Raw genomic sequence first — 17,841 nt, 5'->3', positions numbered from 1 at the left:
GATCTATAGCAACATCAATATGCATGTCTTCAGATTGTAAAATCTTACTAACTGAGTTAACAGCAAACAATATATCGTACCAAATATTCATGCCTAATAAAAATTCAAAATTTTCAATCTCATATGTAGCTAAACATGTGGCTTCACTCTTTATTTTAGGATCTTCACTAGTTTCTGCTAATTGAACTAAGGCATCTCTTATTTTAGGAGTTTGGTTTTTAATTGCTTTGACACTTTCAATACGACTTTTCCAACGTATTTGTGACAAGGGTTTAAGAGTTAATGTGGATATATTATTTTGTAAAATTTTCCATCGTTTTGTAGAAGAAGAAAATAAGGTATAAATTCATTGTATCACTCCAAAAAAAGATATAGCCTTAGGACATGAGTTAGTAATATCACATAATACTAAATTTAAGTTATGACATCCACATGGTGTGTAAAACGCTCTAGGATTTATATTTGTTGCTGGAAATTGGACCCGGGGGCGGCCATCGGCTGAGGAGGAGGAGCTCCGGTGCTCGAATGGGGGGTGGCAGTCCGTCGACGGGCGGCATCCTCCGGGAGTCCTGCAAGAAGCCGGTGGCCGGGGTTTCCGGCGCCGGCCCTCCGATGCTTAAATCAGAGGGGGCTAATATGTGAGAGGAGATGGGAGATGTTTTTCTGGGTTTCAGAGTCCCACCCCCTTCCAAGGTGGAGGGGTTCCCCTTTTATAGAGGGGTATTGTATTACCTGTGAAGTGACGGGGCAGATTGTCCCTTTTGTCATAATTGAACACGATCATGTGCATTAATAGTGTCGTGAGATCAGACTGGAGTCAGTGAGTCGTCGTGGCTGATCAGACGTGGTGGAGTGGTTCAACTGCCTGCCGTGGAGGGCTTGAGATCCGTAGATAACAAGCGCATTGATTGCTGAGCGAACTGGAGATCAGCAGGGGCCATACACTTTAATGGTTGAGTGAGCCTGAGATCAACAGAAATCATATGCTTTAATGGTTGAGTGAGCCGGAGATCAAAACAGGCCATGCGCATTAATTGCTGACGGCGAAGCAGAGTATGGTCTCTGGCTGAACTACGGAGGGGTGAATAGTGAGGTTAGGTTTCTGAGGTCAAGTGCTATGACGGGGCATCCCGGAGTCCGGCATCTGGTCGGGCGCCGAGCTGAGCTAGTTGCCTTCAAGTGGGGCGCCTCCGGTCCGGGCGCCTTCTGGTCGGGCGCCTGCAGGTTGTCCTGGGATTACTTAGTTTTTCCCCTAACAATATCTAATAATCTTCTTTGTACACCTTGATGTTTTTCTTTCATATTAGATCCATTGTCATACCCGTGTCCTCTTATATCATTAACCTCAAGTTTATATTTTTCTATTATATTTATAAGTTCATTAAAAAGACCCTTTCCAGATGTATCATCTACTTCTAAAAATTCTAAAAAATATTCTTCTACTTTTACTGGACTTGTTGAAGTATCTACACATCTTAAAACTAGGGTCATTTGTTCCTGATGGCTTGCATCAGGAGTGCAATCAAGTATTACAGAAAAGTATTTTGCTTCTTTAATCTTTTTAATTATTATAGCTTTAATTTCAGATGCTAATATTTGAATCAATTCATTTTGAATATTATGACCTAAATAATGATTGTGAATTTTACTATGTTGAATGCGTCGAATATGTTCATGCATTACTGGATCAAATTCTGAAATCGTTTCAATAAAACATAGAAAATTCCGTTATTGCTTTGATAGATCTTTTCATTCTTTCCTCGAAATGCTAAATTATTTTTTGCAAGATTTTTTACGACAGCAATAATTCTCAATAGAACTTTTTTCCAATGATCCTTCTCTTGATTTATTTGTTCTTGAAGACTTTTATCAATTGTATTATTTTTTAACAATCTCACTTCTAAATCAATCCACCTATTCATGCTAATGATATGTTCATTAGTTGTTTCATGACTTTTAAGCTTGAAACCCAGATTTTTCCAATCCTCACTTCCTTCATTGACTAATTGACTCGTGTTAGGCTTTGAATTAAATAATTTCAACAAAAATAATTTACTCTATCCAAATCTTTCGAATACACTAACCATCTTCTATCACATTTTTCACCATTAGGTAACTTACGAATGTAATATATCGTAGATAAGTGTCTATTGTTTTCATCCTTAGGAAAATGAAAATCATAATCTCTAATTGGACCTCTTTCCACCATTAGATCTCTAAATTTTGTATCAATATTTTTCCATTGACCAGGATCATAAAAATTTATAGAAATAGAACTAGTTTCACAATCTTTTTTCTTATTTATCTTATCTCCATCTGATTCTTCATTATGCTCTTCACTAGATATTGTTTCACTAGCAATCTCATTTTTTAACTCTATTTCGGGTGCCTGTTCTGTTGCTAATTCCTGAGTTGAATTTGATATGGTGTTTTGTTTGTTTGTAACAACAAATCTATCTAGAGCTCCTTTTTGAGATTGAATGAGTTTATTGATTTTTCTTTTTTTTTTTAGTTTTTCATACCCACAGTTATATTTTCTATTAGACATTTTAATCTATAAATAATATTATCAAACTAAGCAATTAAAAAAACACCACAAATAAATCAAAATATAAAAAACTTGATTGTGTCAAGAAAAACAAACTCGGGTCCGACAAGTAGTGCCGAACTTAATTGTGTCGAGAAGAGGCCGAATAGTGCCGAACTCGACGGCGAGAAGAGGCCGAACCGCCGAAGTCACAACCAACCTACATTTGGACCCAAAAAAAAATCAATTCTACTGTCTCTAACTTGACTAAATAAAAACTAATTGGATCAAAAGATTAATTAGTAAAGTAAACTAGCTTAGGAGCTAACAGAGGAGAGCCGGTGGATTAGATTCTCTGATTCTCACCGGACACCGGGAATTGGGATCAGTGATTCAGACACTCAGTGAGGACGGTGGATTTTGGTCCTTGGAGTAAGCCGAGCTGCCGGGTGCCGAGGAGCAGAGGAGGCCGGAGCGACGGAGCTCGGAGGTCAGAGAAGCCGAGGACGGCGAGGAGAGCTGGAGAGGACTCCTCTCAGAGGAGATCCGGCCGGCGGCTAGCCACTCGCCGGGTCTTCCATCGGCCGAAGCCCGAAGGTTGGAAGTTGGAACTTGGAGGACGGGAGGAGCCGACAGTCGAGGACGGCGACGTCAGGCATCGGCCAGGAGAGGAGATCCGGCCGGCGGTCCAAGAGCTGGAGAAGAGATCCGGCCGGCGGTCCAAGAGCTGGAGAGGAGATCTGCCTTCTTGGAGCCGGAGGAGGAGAACCGAGCCACCGAGGACGGAACCGGAGGAGGAGGGTTCTACCTTCTTGGAGCTGGAGGCCCGGAGGCCGGAGGCTCGGAGGCTCGGAGCCGAGGAGGAGCCGAGGACGATGAGTCGACGAGGAGAGATGGAGCGGTGCTGCGAGACTGCGAGTCTGCCGAGAATGGATCATGGGAGATTGGGAATTTGGGATTTGGGAGAAGGTTCACTGGTTCACCAATAAAAAGGAAATCACCGGCGGCAGAGAACTGAGAAGGGGGGAGAGAAGGAGGGAGGAAATACCCGTTGCTTGTCATTTGTCAACTGTCGTAGCCATTGCCCAGCCACTCTGTCGTTGGGGAGACGCCGAAGGGCCGAAGGGGATGCACTGTAGCGGCGTAGCAGGTACTCTGGTAGCCGTCGCCCACTGCCCAGCGCCCAGCTATGACTGTCACTCTAGCTATCGGAGATGGATGGGAAAAGCAGAAGGCTACGGTCCGCTCAGCGGCTCCGGGGTGGGGATGTCAAGGAGTTCCATGCTTCCAGCTTGGCTTAAATAAATAAAAAAAAACTATGCTGTGGCCTGTGGGAAGTGGGGACCGTGGGGTGGGGGCCTTCCGTGGGTCGGGGGCCTTAGGCGACCGCCTCAGTCGCCTAAAGCCCGAGCCGGCCCTGGTGATAATCATCCATCCCTTCCACGCTCTACTGGATCCAGCCAATGACAATAGCCGAGTCGCTCTCAAGCACTAAGGTGTTGGCTTGCAGCATGTGCCAAGCATACCTCAGGCCGATCCAAGCAGTCCTCAACTCCTTCCCCAAAATAGAGGTATTGAAGATCAACCATCTTTGACATTCAAGGTAATTAAATAATTATATATATACACATGCGCGCACATACGCATGCATATATATATATATATATATATATATATATATATATATATATATATATATATATATATATATATATATATATATATATATATATATATATATATATATATATATATATATATATATATATATATAAAAGGTGGCACTGGGATGCTTATGGATAAGAGCATCATATCATCTCGGGATGACTAAGCTGAAGCCCATGCTCTTTTTTTTTTTAAAGATTAGGAACTTTATTTAGTGGGCTGTGACTGGCAAATCCTTACTCATTCATGCGTTTCTCTATCAAGCATTATCAGATGATCGCCATTCACCAAAACCTCCTTCCATGGCCGGACCGGATGCTGCCAACCTCCATCAGTCCATGCCCGTCACCAAGGAATGCATCGATTCCCCTCCCCTCAATTCCCCATATCAACAACAAATTTTCTTAATTACCAAACTTCTTGTTTCAGACGAGGAGTTGCTCTCATCGCTCCTACCATACCTTGTATCCCTGCCCCCCCACAAAAAAAAAAAAAATCTAGCGTTAACCCGCTCCAATATTTTTAGACGAGAGGCGTTGGTCCTATTGGTCTAAACGCACCCAATTCCATCATTGCCTGTTATCACCCACCCTCATGACAAGCAAACATAACCATCAAAAAATAGCAAGCACTTCGAACTCCGTCCCCAATCCCAGTCCGTTTCCACCTCTGCTATTTCTTTAATCTCATTCGACGGTTATCCGCTCACCCCCGGTAAGCCGGAGTCACGCAAGGAAGAAAAGAAAGCCAAGAAAGGCACGGGCTTTGGCCTTTGGCTTCGGTCCCTCGAGAGAGGGAGAGAGAGAGGGAGAGAGGGGAGAGGAGAAGGAGCGAGAGGGACGAGCTCTCGATCTCTCTCAGGGAGATGGAGTTGGATAGCATCGAGTGCGTGTCGTCGTCGGACGGGATGGACGAGGAGAAGGCCGCCGCTCCGCTTCATTACCACCCATCCTCGAAGCCCCACGGCGGCGGCGGCGTGGTCAAGCCGAGGATCTCTCCGGCTTCGACCGGCGTCCACGAGCTGCTCGAGTGCCCCGTCTGCACCAATTCCATGTACCCTCCGATCCACCAGGTAGGTTGGTTAGTTTCGTCTTTTGGATTGTGGAGTGGTTCCGAATTCTAATTGCTGCGTTCCTCTTGATTACTGGGCTTAATGCAAGAATTTGATGATCTAAACTTGCGATCTTTTTTCGGTAATTCTCGTTGGGATGGCGAAATTGGAGGGCAAGGGTGGGATCTTTTGGGTGTTTTAGGGGATTCGGATTTGGGTCCCGATTTGTTTCGTCAATTTTGGGTTAAATTTGATAATACAAATGACTGAATTTGATGTTCTGTACGAATTCGAGAAGCAAGATGGTCGAATGATCGGGCGACATCTGACTTATGTTTGATTTTTAAGGGGATTTTGTCCTTTTTTATCTGTTTGGTTATGCTTGTTTGAAAAATCGTTTCTTGATTTTCTTGTATCGAATGGGGCATGATACGAAATAGGTTTGTCTATTAAAGGCTTTGGTTCTTCTCGTACATGGTTTTCCTTTTTGTTTTGGTAGTACGAGACCGCGGGATTCTAGCTTTTGAATGGATATTTCGGGATATTGGTTTCTTTATCACTGTTGTGCAATGTATCGTTTGAAACTTGGGGCATAATGCAATAATTTCTGGTTCTAAGTATATCATTGATCCAATATCTGAGTCCCTTTGTTTGTTTGGCTCTTGTTCTTTACAAATTCTAGGTCATGATGGTTCTGGCTTTGTGTTTATCGGTCGTGTTTATCAGAAATGTGCTGAAAAGAACTTATTGATTCGAATGAATTGATATGCCAGGCGTTTTTTTAATTGTATAGGAAGATGCCTATCATTTTCGCTTTCTAAAATGTTTTTACCGAAGGAGTTGGTACACATTATATTTGACATGTTTTATTGATGGTTAATTGAGACATATGGATAAGTGCATGCTAAATTTTCTGGTCAAATATTTTTTTTAACAGTGCATTGGTTGGAACTGGTTGTTGTATCATACCAAAATATGGTTGTCTTTAATTTATGGCTGTTTTTCCTGCTGCCATGGGTCTTCTTCAGCAACTATCTGAATCTACCTGTCCAGTAAAGTGAATTTCAGACAAACATTTAACAAAGCATAATATACGGTTGAGAAGTCTGGTTTCTTCTGATAAGCATCAATTGCATGATATCAATCAGAGGAGTTTGAGTCATCATGTAATCATTTTATTGAGACTTTTTTTTTCTAGGTACTTTTGAATTAACATTATATAATTTGCTTGTGTATTCTAAGATGGGTTTTAGGGGGTAAAAAAATAAGAGCAGCATTTAGTTATTTTTTCATACATAATTGATCTTGAAAGGCCTGGTTGAGCATTTTGTATTGGATCTTCTTTTTTGACCTTTTTTAAATTAGTGGTGAATATGCTAATGAAGAAACAAAGAATGTCTACCCATAATCTTTGTTTTGTTTTTTATAGAGAGAACACCTAAGGAACCTTCATAATCACCAGATTCTAAGAGTTCAAAGTCCTTGAAATACAATAAAAATCTACCTATAAAAGAGAAAAGTCACTTGATTTCCTTCAATATCTCTCAATAGGACCAAAGAACAAGAAAAGAAATTCAAGTGGCAGAGTGGAATAATCATCGCACAAACTTCTCTACTAACGTCAACCATGTTGAACCTATTTTTAGCCTTTCCCTCAAAATTTGCCTGCATATATCTGTCAGATTTTCATTCACATTAAACATGGGAATATCAAATCCACTTGGTTTTTGATTCCATACTTCTCCAAGTTCTAACCAAATAACCAAGTTGTCAGGATGCATGTAAAGTTGGTGGTAGCCTCCTAGATCTTCCTCGTTACCGGAAAGGAAAAGGCAGGGGCAATTTTCATCAACTATATTGCATCACATGCATATTAAAGAATTATTGAAGGCCATATTCCTTAACACTGACATTTAGGGGAACACTTGGATCATTTTAATGGTAGAATGTTTTTAGCCTGTCCTGGATATAAGAGCAATTTTGTTTGAATATGAGGAGGAATGGAAAAATCCATATAAAAGAAAAAACCCCTTAGCACACCTTTCCTAAGCCCATGTCATTTCTTTCAAGATCATCGAGGCCATGTCAAAGCTTCAACATGATGGTTAATTTTTTAAGATTATAACTTTGGCAGTTTCCTTCTTATCAGATGGCCTAGGTACACTTCATCACCTTGCATCTTATAACAATATTGAACCAATATCCTCTTCTGACTCTCTCAAAGCATGTATAATTGCAAGTTTAAAGAGTGACTTCCAAGGAAGAAGGACCACTCTCAACATGCCCCTAACTTATTCCCCCTTATCACATTAAATTTAACCTATAAAGGCATGTTGTTCTCTAAAGAGCCCCACCAAAGGGAATCACAAACCTTGCAGGTTGGGCACCTCACTAATTCAGCCCTTCCTCTATCAAGGCTTTTCCCACCTTTGTGGAGTGACTTGTCATCCTTCCACAAGTCAGCAAACTCCTAAGGCCATCCCTTAAGGCAACGAAATTTGGAAGCCACTCAACTGGTGTTATCTTTGAGTCTCTTCTCATGCAGCCTACCTTTCCTACAAAGAAAAAGATTATGCACATTGTTATCATCAGTCTTCCATTTACTCCAAAGAATACCACTTGTTAGGGTTGTATAGGCTGTAAGCTGTAGTACCTTATTGGACCCAAGCTCCTTATGCATATATGCTCTAATTTTTCTAGCCTTGCCCTCCCCACCCCTCCCCCAAACCCAAACCCCGATAAAAGGAAAAAGGAGGTATTGACTAATGTTTTAGAGCTGTGCTTACTGTGGTTCTATATTGATTGATGCCTTGGTACACATTAATGGTGCTAGTTTATGAGAGGAGAGGGGCAGTTGAACACCGTTCTGTTCATCATTAGTGAATGTGCTTCTTCTCTATAATGGTTATCCTGGCATTAGAAGTGTTGTTCTTAACTAATGACTGTGGAACTTCCTATTTTGCCAACACATGCGTACTATGCCTTTATATATGTTTCTTATCTTTCTTGTTGCAAATATTATAGCTTTTTCCCTGGATTTTATGCATGCTTTGTCAAGATTAACTCAGAGATTATTTGTTATTGACTATTAATTGTTGATTGCTTTGAACTGAACCATATTTCTTTTCTTACCCCATGTAGCAAAACCTTGTTGGAAGTTACGCTGTTTTCCTTTTGATTTATTTTTTCTGTTCTTTTTCTTGGCCAACATAGCTCTAGGAATCTCAGTACACAAACCATTGAAATTATTGAAATACAAACTGGTGGTGTTACCCATCCCAACAAATGATTTTCTACCCTTTGTGATTCATTTCAGTCATGTCTTCGGGCAAATTATTGGGTCCAAACTGAAACTAGAGCAAGCAAACAGAAGGCCTATAACTGGGCAATTTTGCTGTAAGCACTGATTGTCTTGATTAACTGATCACATGGTCGACTACCATTATGTTTGATCAATTTTGCTGATAGCTTGCTATATTCATGACTTTTCTACATTCTTGAGTTTTTGTCTTAACCCTCATAATAAATAATCACTGTGATTATTATAAGACACACATATTAGATTGTTTTATAGTATTAAAAAAATCCGTTCACAGCTTACAAACATAAACCACTTTGTGGCATTCTCAGTGGATAATCCAGTTTATTTATATGAAATGGAGTTATCATTCCACTTGCCAAACTATTAGGTTCTCTTAGAACTTGCTCATGTTTACTGGACCCAGGGAAAAAAAACATCCAATCACTTTGTTTGTTGTAATTGGTTTTCAGTTGCTAATTATATGCTACCATCTTGATCATAAAAATCATACTTATTGGCATTCATTTTTGAGATTAATATATTTATAGGATGTCTTGGTTAACTTCCTACAGATGTGATAGCCACATTCTCAGTGGATGCTATGTTGTTCTTACAGATGTGTTATGGTGTATGGTGAATAAAATGTCTAATCATTCATGAACTAATGTATAAAACATGCAATTGTAGTTTTAACTTTCTATTAGCATCGAATTGTCTCTTTAGTCTGTTTGTTTTAATCTCTTGTTGTGTAATCTAATCGGTGCAATTTTGATCTCCTATAATGTTTGTTCTCAGGTAGCTTTAAAATTGTGCTTTATTATCTGTGATGATGGGCAAAGGGTTTTCATTGTTGGCAAATAGATTAAATATTTGATAAGTATATGACAATCACGTATAGCTTGAAGAAAGCGAGGCAACTTGCAATGCATATTGTCATAGGTGAATTTATTTTGGATTCAGAAACATCTGAGTTATCATGTAACTGGAAACATGAAAGTAACCATTACTCCTGAAATTTCTGCATCTTTTAGTATTTCATTGCTTGCAGTGGATGCTTCTCATGAGTCATGAATAGCTGGCTTTTGCAGTGCCTCAACGGGCATACACTGTGTTCAGAATGTAAAACAAGGGTACACAACCGCTGCCCTACTTGTAGACAGGAGCTTGGAGACATCAGGTGTTTAGCATTGGAGAAGGTGGCGGAATCACTTGAGCTTGCCTGCAAGTATAGCTCACTAGGCTGTCCAGAAATCTATCCATACTACAGCAAGCTCAAGCATGAAGCTCAGTGCAACTTCAGACCATACAACTGCCCATATGCAGGTTCTGAATGCTCTGTTGTAGGTGACATTCCTTTCTTGGTCACGCATTTACAGGATAACCATAAAGTAGACATGCACAGTGGATGCACGTTCAACCATCGATATGTGAAGTCCAATCCACGAGAGGTTGAAAATGCTACCTGGATGCTGACTGTAAGTATGTTTGTATTCATGTATTTCCAACTGAAATATGCATTTCTTTGTACATTTGCTTCTCTTTATTATGAATTCTCAGCAATCGCTTAATTGTGCAGTGCAATGCACCTATGCATCCCCCCTCCCCCTCTCAACAATCTTTCTTTTTCCTCAAAAAAAATGCACCCATGAATCAGAACAAGTTAGCCCGGGTAGCAAGTTACTTCCCCCTTCCACAAAATAGTTAAAGTGAAAAATCCATGAACATGTGGAACTATTTCAAATTGCAAGATCAATCATGTTGGTGGTCTTTTTTTCCTTTTTTTCCCTTTAAAGAAGGTATCTATTAGTGAAATTCACTTGAAATATCAACTAGTGAATTTTCTGTTTATAATAAAGAAAGTAGTGAATGGGTTTAATGATATAACATTGAGATGTAAGATGGATACAAATCAGAGTCATCTGCAACACTGCTTGCTCCAATTCAGTACTAAACTTTTCTTTTGATTCTGTCCAGGTCTTCAACTGTTTCGGGCAGTACTTCTGCTTACACTTTGAGGCATTCCAGATAGGGATGGCCCCAGTATACATGGCATTTCTGCGCTTCATGGGTGATGAGAATGAAGCAAGAAATTTCTGCTATAGCCTTGAGGTTGGGGCTAATGGCAGAAAGCTAATATGGGAAGGCACCCCCCGAAGCATCCGTGACAGCCACCGCAAAGTGCGGGACAGTCATGATGGCCTCATAATCCAGAGAAATATGGCGCTCTTCATCTCTGGAGGAGATAGGAAAGAGCTGAAGCTGCGGGTTACGGGTCGCATATGGAAGGAACAACAAGACCCTGATTCTGGAGTGTGCATACCCAATCTCTGCAACTGAAACTAAAACCATATGTAAAATTTGCATCTCCCGAATCCACATTACGTCAGTGTTATCTTTGTTACTTGTTGGTAACATTGTTTGCCATTTTATGTTTAAATTAAGGATAGAGGGAGAAATGTTGTGAATTCTGTCGTAACAGGATTTAAGTTGTGAATTGTCTAATAAGCATTAATCTGTCAGTCACCAGATAAGAATATATGTTGTATCATTTAGATCATAGATATCGTAGAGCTGACAAGAGCTCATTCCTCTGTGTTAGACCAGACACTAGTGCTGCATGAAGATGCATCATTGGTACGAAGAGAAAGAAAAGTAAAAATACTGTTTCAGGAGGAAAATTAATGCATGTTCAGCAACTCTAAACACCATTTCCGAGTGTGATGCTCCTGGCTGTGTTGCTGGAAACACTAGTGGATATCCCAGTACTCTATATTTAAAACAGAATTGGACAAATCTACAATTTCTGTGCAGTTTTCAGAGCAGAGTCGGAGATATGGCATTCTCATGGAAGGAGGCTAATTAAAATCCGGCATATCTAAATATAGATTTTAGCCTTCTATAACAAACTTTTCACATTGAGTCCTCTTTCTTCTTCCATGCCCACCTAAATATTTTCTGTCTACACTTTTCTGCTCCAGCTATCTCCGACATTTTCCAGGTCCTGCCTGCATTCGTAGACGAGCATCCCCTTTCTTTCTGGCCAATCTATTTGGCAGCCAATATAAGTTTCTCCAGTCCTGTCACTTTGCCTTGGTTCCATTTTCCTAGCTTTCTTTCCCTCCACCATAGATCGGCCATGCAGCTCTCTAATCAAACAGCTTAATTCCTTGATGTGGATTCACAAAACCCACAGAAATCTTGTTTCATTGGCTGCCATCTTTCGATCGACCCATTAAAATTACATTCCTTCTGGGAAAATCACCTCATCCAATTGGACTGCACTCCCTATCAGGTTATTCAAAGGTCTTTTGAGCGTGCATGGATCATGCATGAGCTTTCCCTTGGTTTACTGTTCATTGAATTGTTGTTTGTGAGCTCTTCGGCATGTCCAGGGATGTCCTGTAGTTAATGCCTTTTTGGTTTATGTTTGTGTGGGAGCTCAGGTGGCTCACCTATGTCGAGTATTTTGTCACATTGTACTGCCACCACAGTATAAATAATACCACCTCGCTTATCAAAAAAAAAAAAAACGGGGGTCTTGCTCTTCTTAATCCTACCAAAAACTTCCTGCAGTCTCTCCACTCCTGCAAATTTAGCCTTGGGTGTACAGGTCTCTACCGCAATTGGCTTCTTTCCCTCGCTGGAACCTTGTCCTGGTCACTGATAATATCACCACCGTAGGCGCCATACAAATCGTAATAATCATCATATACAAGAAGGAAAAAAATACAAACCAGAAACATCAACCTAAAAAAAAGGATGAAGAGAAAGAACTACTTAGATTAAGGCCGTAAGTATGGTGATGCCCCCTCCCCCCTAAAGGAAAGAAAAAGAAAAATAAAATCCAAATACCTGCTCCTAAACAATGGATGATAGATACTCAGGCTCTAGATGACACTCGGCAATATCCTCTCTGCTTCATAGAGAATTAGAATCTTACAAATCTTTATTAGGAAAAATAGACTTTAGATAATCTGATACATGTGATGTATCAGGCAGTTCTTGAGGTACTGGCGGACGGTTTGGAGATAAAACAGATATTTGAATCATAAAATACATGAAAATTCATATCCTCGATGCATATGCACTCACAAACATGTCAACAATTGGAAGGGAAGAACGGCTCAGTTCTAAGGTCAGCTTTGAAAACATGTTTGATTGTCCAAATAACAATTATCCCGTATCGACACAGAAAGATGAATAGGCTGAAATAGCAGAAAGGCTAATCTTTCATTTTGAATCAATTAATCTTCCAGAAATTACCTTGATCTCAATAAAGATCTTCAACAAGGATTGCATTTTCCCTCTCCATTTTTGCCGCTACAATCCCTTTGAATATTTTGCCAAGGGGGGAGATGTCAGGTTTAAGTAAGGGCTTTATGGTGAAAATGTGTGTTGCCAAAGGTAGACTCCAGACATCATCAATTCCTGTTCTAGACAAATATACACTGCTTTTCTCAAGATAAAATCAAAGCCACAAAATCTGCAACAAGAAGATAGCTGGGATCACAAAGATGTGGGTTGCTAACATCGGCTCTTCTTTAGGAAAGCTTCAATTACAAGGTATCATTGTTGGTATCCATCAAATACTGAAATAATTCAACCAACTGCATTTAGTATAAAGTTTCCCAAACAATGTATTGAAATGCTCACTATAGAGAACACCTTCAACATGACATCCCCAATAAATACTTCAGGAAGTGTACTCGAAATGCAGCGTATTCGAAACGCAAACTTGAAAGTGCCAAAAACTCTCATGATAAGCAACGATTTGACATACAAAATCTAATGGGTGAAACATCATACACAATCACAAAATATCACAGATTACATTCTTAACATGCTAAATGAGCAGAAAATTAGACAAAAACGAAGTATCGTCATCAGAAGGTAACTGTGGCTAATCTTTAATCAGCTCTTTTGCCACTTTGTCAGTAAGAGAACAGTTAAATTGCCTCAAACTATCATGATACTTATCCAACTGGATATGAATAAACCATTTTATATAAATTAAAAATCCAGATTTGTTACAAAGCTCAAGCTCTCTGCAGAAACTTTGGATCATATCTTTGCTTGCAAAACTCAAGCTCTCTTTTTGATCAACATTGAATCTATTAACAATTAAGATGTTGAAAAAGCATTCCAACATTCATGTAAATCACAGAAAATCAACAATTTATCCCAAGACAAAGGAGGTAGGGATAACACATCAGCTCACAACACCCAATCTCTTTGCCTGAAGCCTACTTACAAAAAGAACCAGAGCACAAAAAAGAAAAAAAAAGTACATATAAGAGGACATGCAGAGAGGTACATGAAATACTAACAAAAGACTCTGGTAACAGAGCAAGCATATAAAGAAAAAGACAGTTCGTGGTGCACAAATAATGATAACTTTGAAAGACTCCAAGATGTCCACTAATGCATCTCCAGATTACAATGGATGGAACACATTTTGAGCCAAAACTTTCATTTCCAATGATGACTAATATCCATGCTTATAAAACCTTACTCACATTTTCAATGATGACCTTTATAAAAATACCCAAATGATTAGCTAGCTACATTCCCTGCAACAGTTCAGAATCACGGCAACAGATGAAATCCAGTACAGAGAAGAGTTGTCCTTGCTGAGATACTAAATTAGATACTGTCAAACAAGCTCAGATTCATGAAGCTGATACCTGCTGAGCAGCATCTCCAGCTCCTCCTTTTGTTTCATCAGTCAAGCTACCGTTATCATGCTCTTCTTTCAGCACCTGTGCATCGGATACATTCATACTGTTAGCTTCTTCATCTCCAGCTTTCTTTGTCTCAACCGATCCACTACCATTTCTCTCTTCTTTCAGCAATCCCCCATCAGAAGCAGTGGCAGCAGCAGGTGTGGACTCTTCCTTTGCCGCTTCCTTTCTCCGTCCCAAAACAGCCTCGATAGCTGCAGCACTGGCTCTGGCAGCAGCTGCCTCCTTCGCAGCAGCCTCGGCCTTCTTCCTCTCCTCTTCTTCCTTGGCAAGAGCCTCAGCTCTCGCCTTCTCTTCTGCCGCTCGAGCCAATGCCTCGGCCTTCTCCCTTTCCACATCCTCGTACAATTTTCCAAAGTCGTCCTCTCTCCCTTCTTTCCTTAAAGCCCCCTCCACAAGCTCCTTCATTTCTTCACTGAAAGTCACCCCTTCATCTAACAGCATTTCCCTAACCACCTTAAGTCCATCATCCAACCTCTCAGCCTCGACAAATGCCTTCAGCAGTATATCATAACTCGTGATGTTCGGCTTCGCCTCCTTCTCCTTCATCTGGTCATAGAACCCCCTAGCCTCATCAAGCCTTCCGACGTTCGCCAACCCTCCTATAACCTTATTGTATGCGTTCGTATTCGGCCTCAGCCCCAATTCCACCATTTTGTTGAAGTAACCCGTGGCATCATCCACCCTATCCACACCAAAACATGCTTCCACCAAAAGAATATATGTGTACTCATCCGGGTTGATCCCACGCTCCCCCATCTCCCTGTACAGCTCCTCAGCCTCGGTGACCAATTCATTCTTCCCGAGTTGATCGATCAGATTGTTATAAGACAGCGTGTCCGGGCTGCAATTCTTCTCGCCCATCCTCTTGAACACAACAACCGCCTCGTCGAACATTCCGGCGAGGCAATAAGCATCCACCATCACATTGAAAGTCCCCAAGTTCACGGCGATCTTCCGCGGCGGGTTGTGCTCATTCATCATCCTATCAAACAAACCGACCGCCTCCTCCAACTTTCCGTTCCTTCCCAGCGCGTCCAGCACCGAATTGGAGCTGACAGCCCCGAACCTTACTTTGGAACCATCGCCAAGAACTTCGTTGTACATATCCATCGCCTCCTTCTCCATGCCTTTCCTGAAGTAACCCTTCATGAGATTCCCGTAGACAGCCCCATCGAGAATTGGACCGCCGCCGAACTTCTCCTTGAGCTCCTCGAAGAGGGAGAGGACGCGGTCAGGGTCGTCGCTCTTGACGAAGCCGGCCATGAGGAAGTTGTAGATGATGGGGTCGGGAGCGCAGAAGCCCTTGGCAGCCATGTCATCCTTGAGCTCGAGGGCCTGGTCGAGCTTGGCGTTGTCGACGAGGCCCTTGACGAGGATGCGGTAGGTGGTGGGGGAGGGGTTAAAGGGGGCGTCTTTGAGGATGAGGCGGTAGTGCTCGAGGGCGGTGTCGGTCTTGCGGCAGTCGCAGTAGGCCTGGAGGAGGAGGTTGTGGGTGATGACGGTGGGGGAGACAGAGGCCTGGGTGATGAAGCGATGGAGGGAGAGGAGGTCTGCGTAGCGGGATTGGCGGAGGAGGGCGGCGAGGACGGCATTGCAGGTGAAGATGGTGGGGCGGCAGTTGGAGTAGATGGAATGGCGGACGAGGAGGGAGGCCTCGTCGAGGTCGTTCTCGCGGATGAGGGTCAGGATGCGGTTGTGGAGGGTGAGGCGGTTGCCGGCGAGGGCGGAGACGGGCTCCGGGAGCTTGGGGGCGTTGGGGTTGGATGCGGTTTTGGGGCCCGGCGGGGGACGGCGGGGGGCGGATGAGGGGGGTTGCTGGCGGAGGGAGGAGAGCGGGGGCTCGATGCGAAGGCGGCGCTTGCGGCGGCGGCGCTCGGCGGCGGCCTCCTCGGGGGTGGCGAAGGAGAGGAAGCGGAGGCGGAACGGGGCGGCGGCAGGGAAGGGGTGCGGGTAGGGTTTTTTTAGGGATTTGAAGTGGGAGAAAAGGGGCTTGGAGAGGGCCATCTCCTTTGGCGGTTGGTTTGGCGACTGGCGACCGAGGAGAGGAGAGGAGGAGACGAGCGGGGAGAAATGCGTATCAGGGGTTCGGGGTAAGGACAGGGTGTTTTGGTAGTTTGATGGTGATACGGAAGGCAAAGATAGAAGGTAGGAATATCCTGTGATGCTTAGCCCGAATCTTGATGCACCAAACCGAGGGTTGCGTTGGGCTTATTTATTTATTTTTGTTAAGTGGATTTTTATGTAAGTAATCATTTAATTATCGATTTTGCAAGAAATTGTATTAATGATTCTATTTATTCTAAAATGATACATATTTGGAATTTTTTGAACAGTTTCACCTTTGAATCCAAGTATGAGATGGATGACAGTAGGTAAACATCTGCCATATATCGAAATATCTATGGTTGCTTGAGGGTATTTGCAAATATATATCGCTCATCTCGTATTTACATCTAAATATATAATTATTTAAAAATCTTTAAATTTGTCGCAAAAGTATAATTTTTTACAAAATAAATAATTAAATAAATTTTGCCTATTTATTTATTTATTTATTTATTTGAAGTTCACTTACTAGTTTAAGTTTTCAAACTTTTCTTATATAAAGGTTTGGGGTTGGGGTTGGGGTTGGGGTTGGGGTTGGGGGGGGGGGGGGGGTTGGGGTTGGGGTTGGTCTTGCATTAAACGTGAAGGAAGGAAAGAAAATGAATCAAGTTACAAAATAAAATAACTATCTGGAATAAATAACGTTATCAACTATAGAATAATTTTAATTTATTTGTTACCATTTAAATAATCAAATTATTATCCTCAGAATTTATATAGAGATACAAATTTTAAATATATATTATCTTTCTATCCAATAAAATGTCAAATAAAGGTTGACTTGCATTGGAATAACCATTACAAAAAAATAATACCTAAATAATAATTATTATCTGAATTCTTATAATATATCTCTACTTATATCATGGAAAAGCACCCTAAGTCCAGGGCCTCCTGCAAGACGTCAAGAGAAGGAAAAATAATAATAATAAAGTTTTTAAAAAAACAGAGAAAAAGGAGTCCAGCGTCTTCTAGACTCCAATGCTTCTCCGTCTGCGAGGCAAAGCCCGAAAAAACATTTCTCTGGATGGGTCCTATTTTTGTTAATTAGCATATGAATTCTAATTATGTATAACATGAAAAGGAATCGTTCAAGTCATTATAACGTCTGTTATTTAAACATTAGCGTGCAACAAGGAGCAGCAAACTTGCTAGGTAATTAACTGTAAAAAAAAAAAAATCAAATCTTGAAATGAAACCGTAATTTAATATTGTCAAGATATCCTCTGCTGACTTAAAAAAAAAAAGAGCCCTAAAACATGATACACAATAGAGCAAACATAAATTGATTTCAAACAGCTAGGACAAAGTTTGATGGATACAATTACTTAAAATGCTAGCTTCTCTTAGGATGTGTTTGGCCGGAAAAAGTTAGGTTTTGAAATGGAAACGAAAATGAGTGACTTCTATGGTTGGGAGGAATTTCATTTCTATCCTTATTTTAGAG

At 41.2% G+C, this 17,841-nt stretch overlaps 2 protein-coding genes across 2 annotated transcripts; one reads left to right on the top strand and one right to left on the bottom strand.

Moving 5' to 3' along the window:
* The first annotated feature begins 4,322 nt into the window (after positions 1–4,322).
* Positions 4,323–11,078, top strand: LOC103714207 (E3 ubiquitin-protein ligase SINAT5-like). Its single transcript, XM_008801391.4, has 3 exons — positions 4,323–5,264; positions 9,633–10,019; positions 10,519–11,078. The coding sequence occupies exons 1-3, from the start codon at positions 5,058–5,060 to the stop codon at positions 10,879–10,881; spliced, it is 957 nt and encodes a 318-aa protein (XP_008799613.3). The 5' UTR covers positions 4,323–5,057; the 3' UTR covers positions 10,882–11,078.
* Positions 11,079–13,753: 2,675 nt separating this feature from the next.
* LOC103714206 (pentatricopeptide repeat-containing protein At3g49240, mitochondrial-like) lies at positions 13,754–16,379 on the bottom strand. Its single transcript, XM_008801390.6, has one exon. The coding sequence runs from the start codon at positions 16,290–16,292 to the stop codon at positions 14,214–14,216; it is 2,079 nt and encodes a 692-aa protein (XP_008799612.3). The 5' UTR covers positions 16,293–16,379; the 3' UTR covers positions 13,754–14,213.
* Positions 16,380–17,841: the final 1,462 nt, after the last annotated feature.

Source organism: Phoenix dactylifera, chromosome 1 (genome assembly GCF_051530095.1).
Source record: "Phoenix dactylifera cultivar Ajwa chromosome 1, Ajwa_hap1_PhDact_Kaust_v1.1, whole genome shotgun sequence".
Classification (NCBI taxonomy): Eukaryota; Viridiplantae; Streptophyta; class Magnoliopsida; order Arecales; family Arecaceae; genus Phoenix; species Phoenix dactylifera.
The sequence above is the reverse complement of the archived record's forward strand: the minus strand, read 5'-3'. Positions and strand labels throughout refer to the sequence as shown.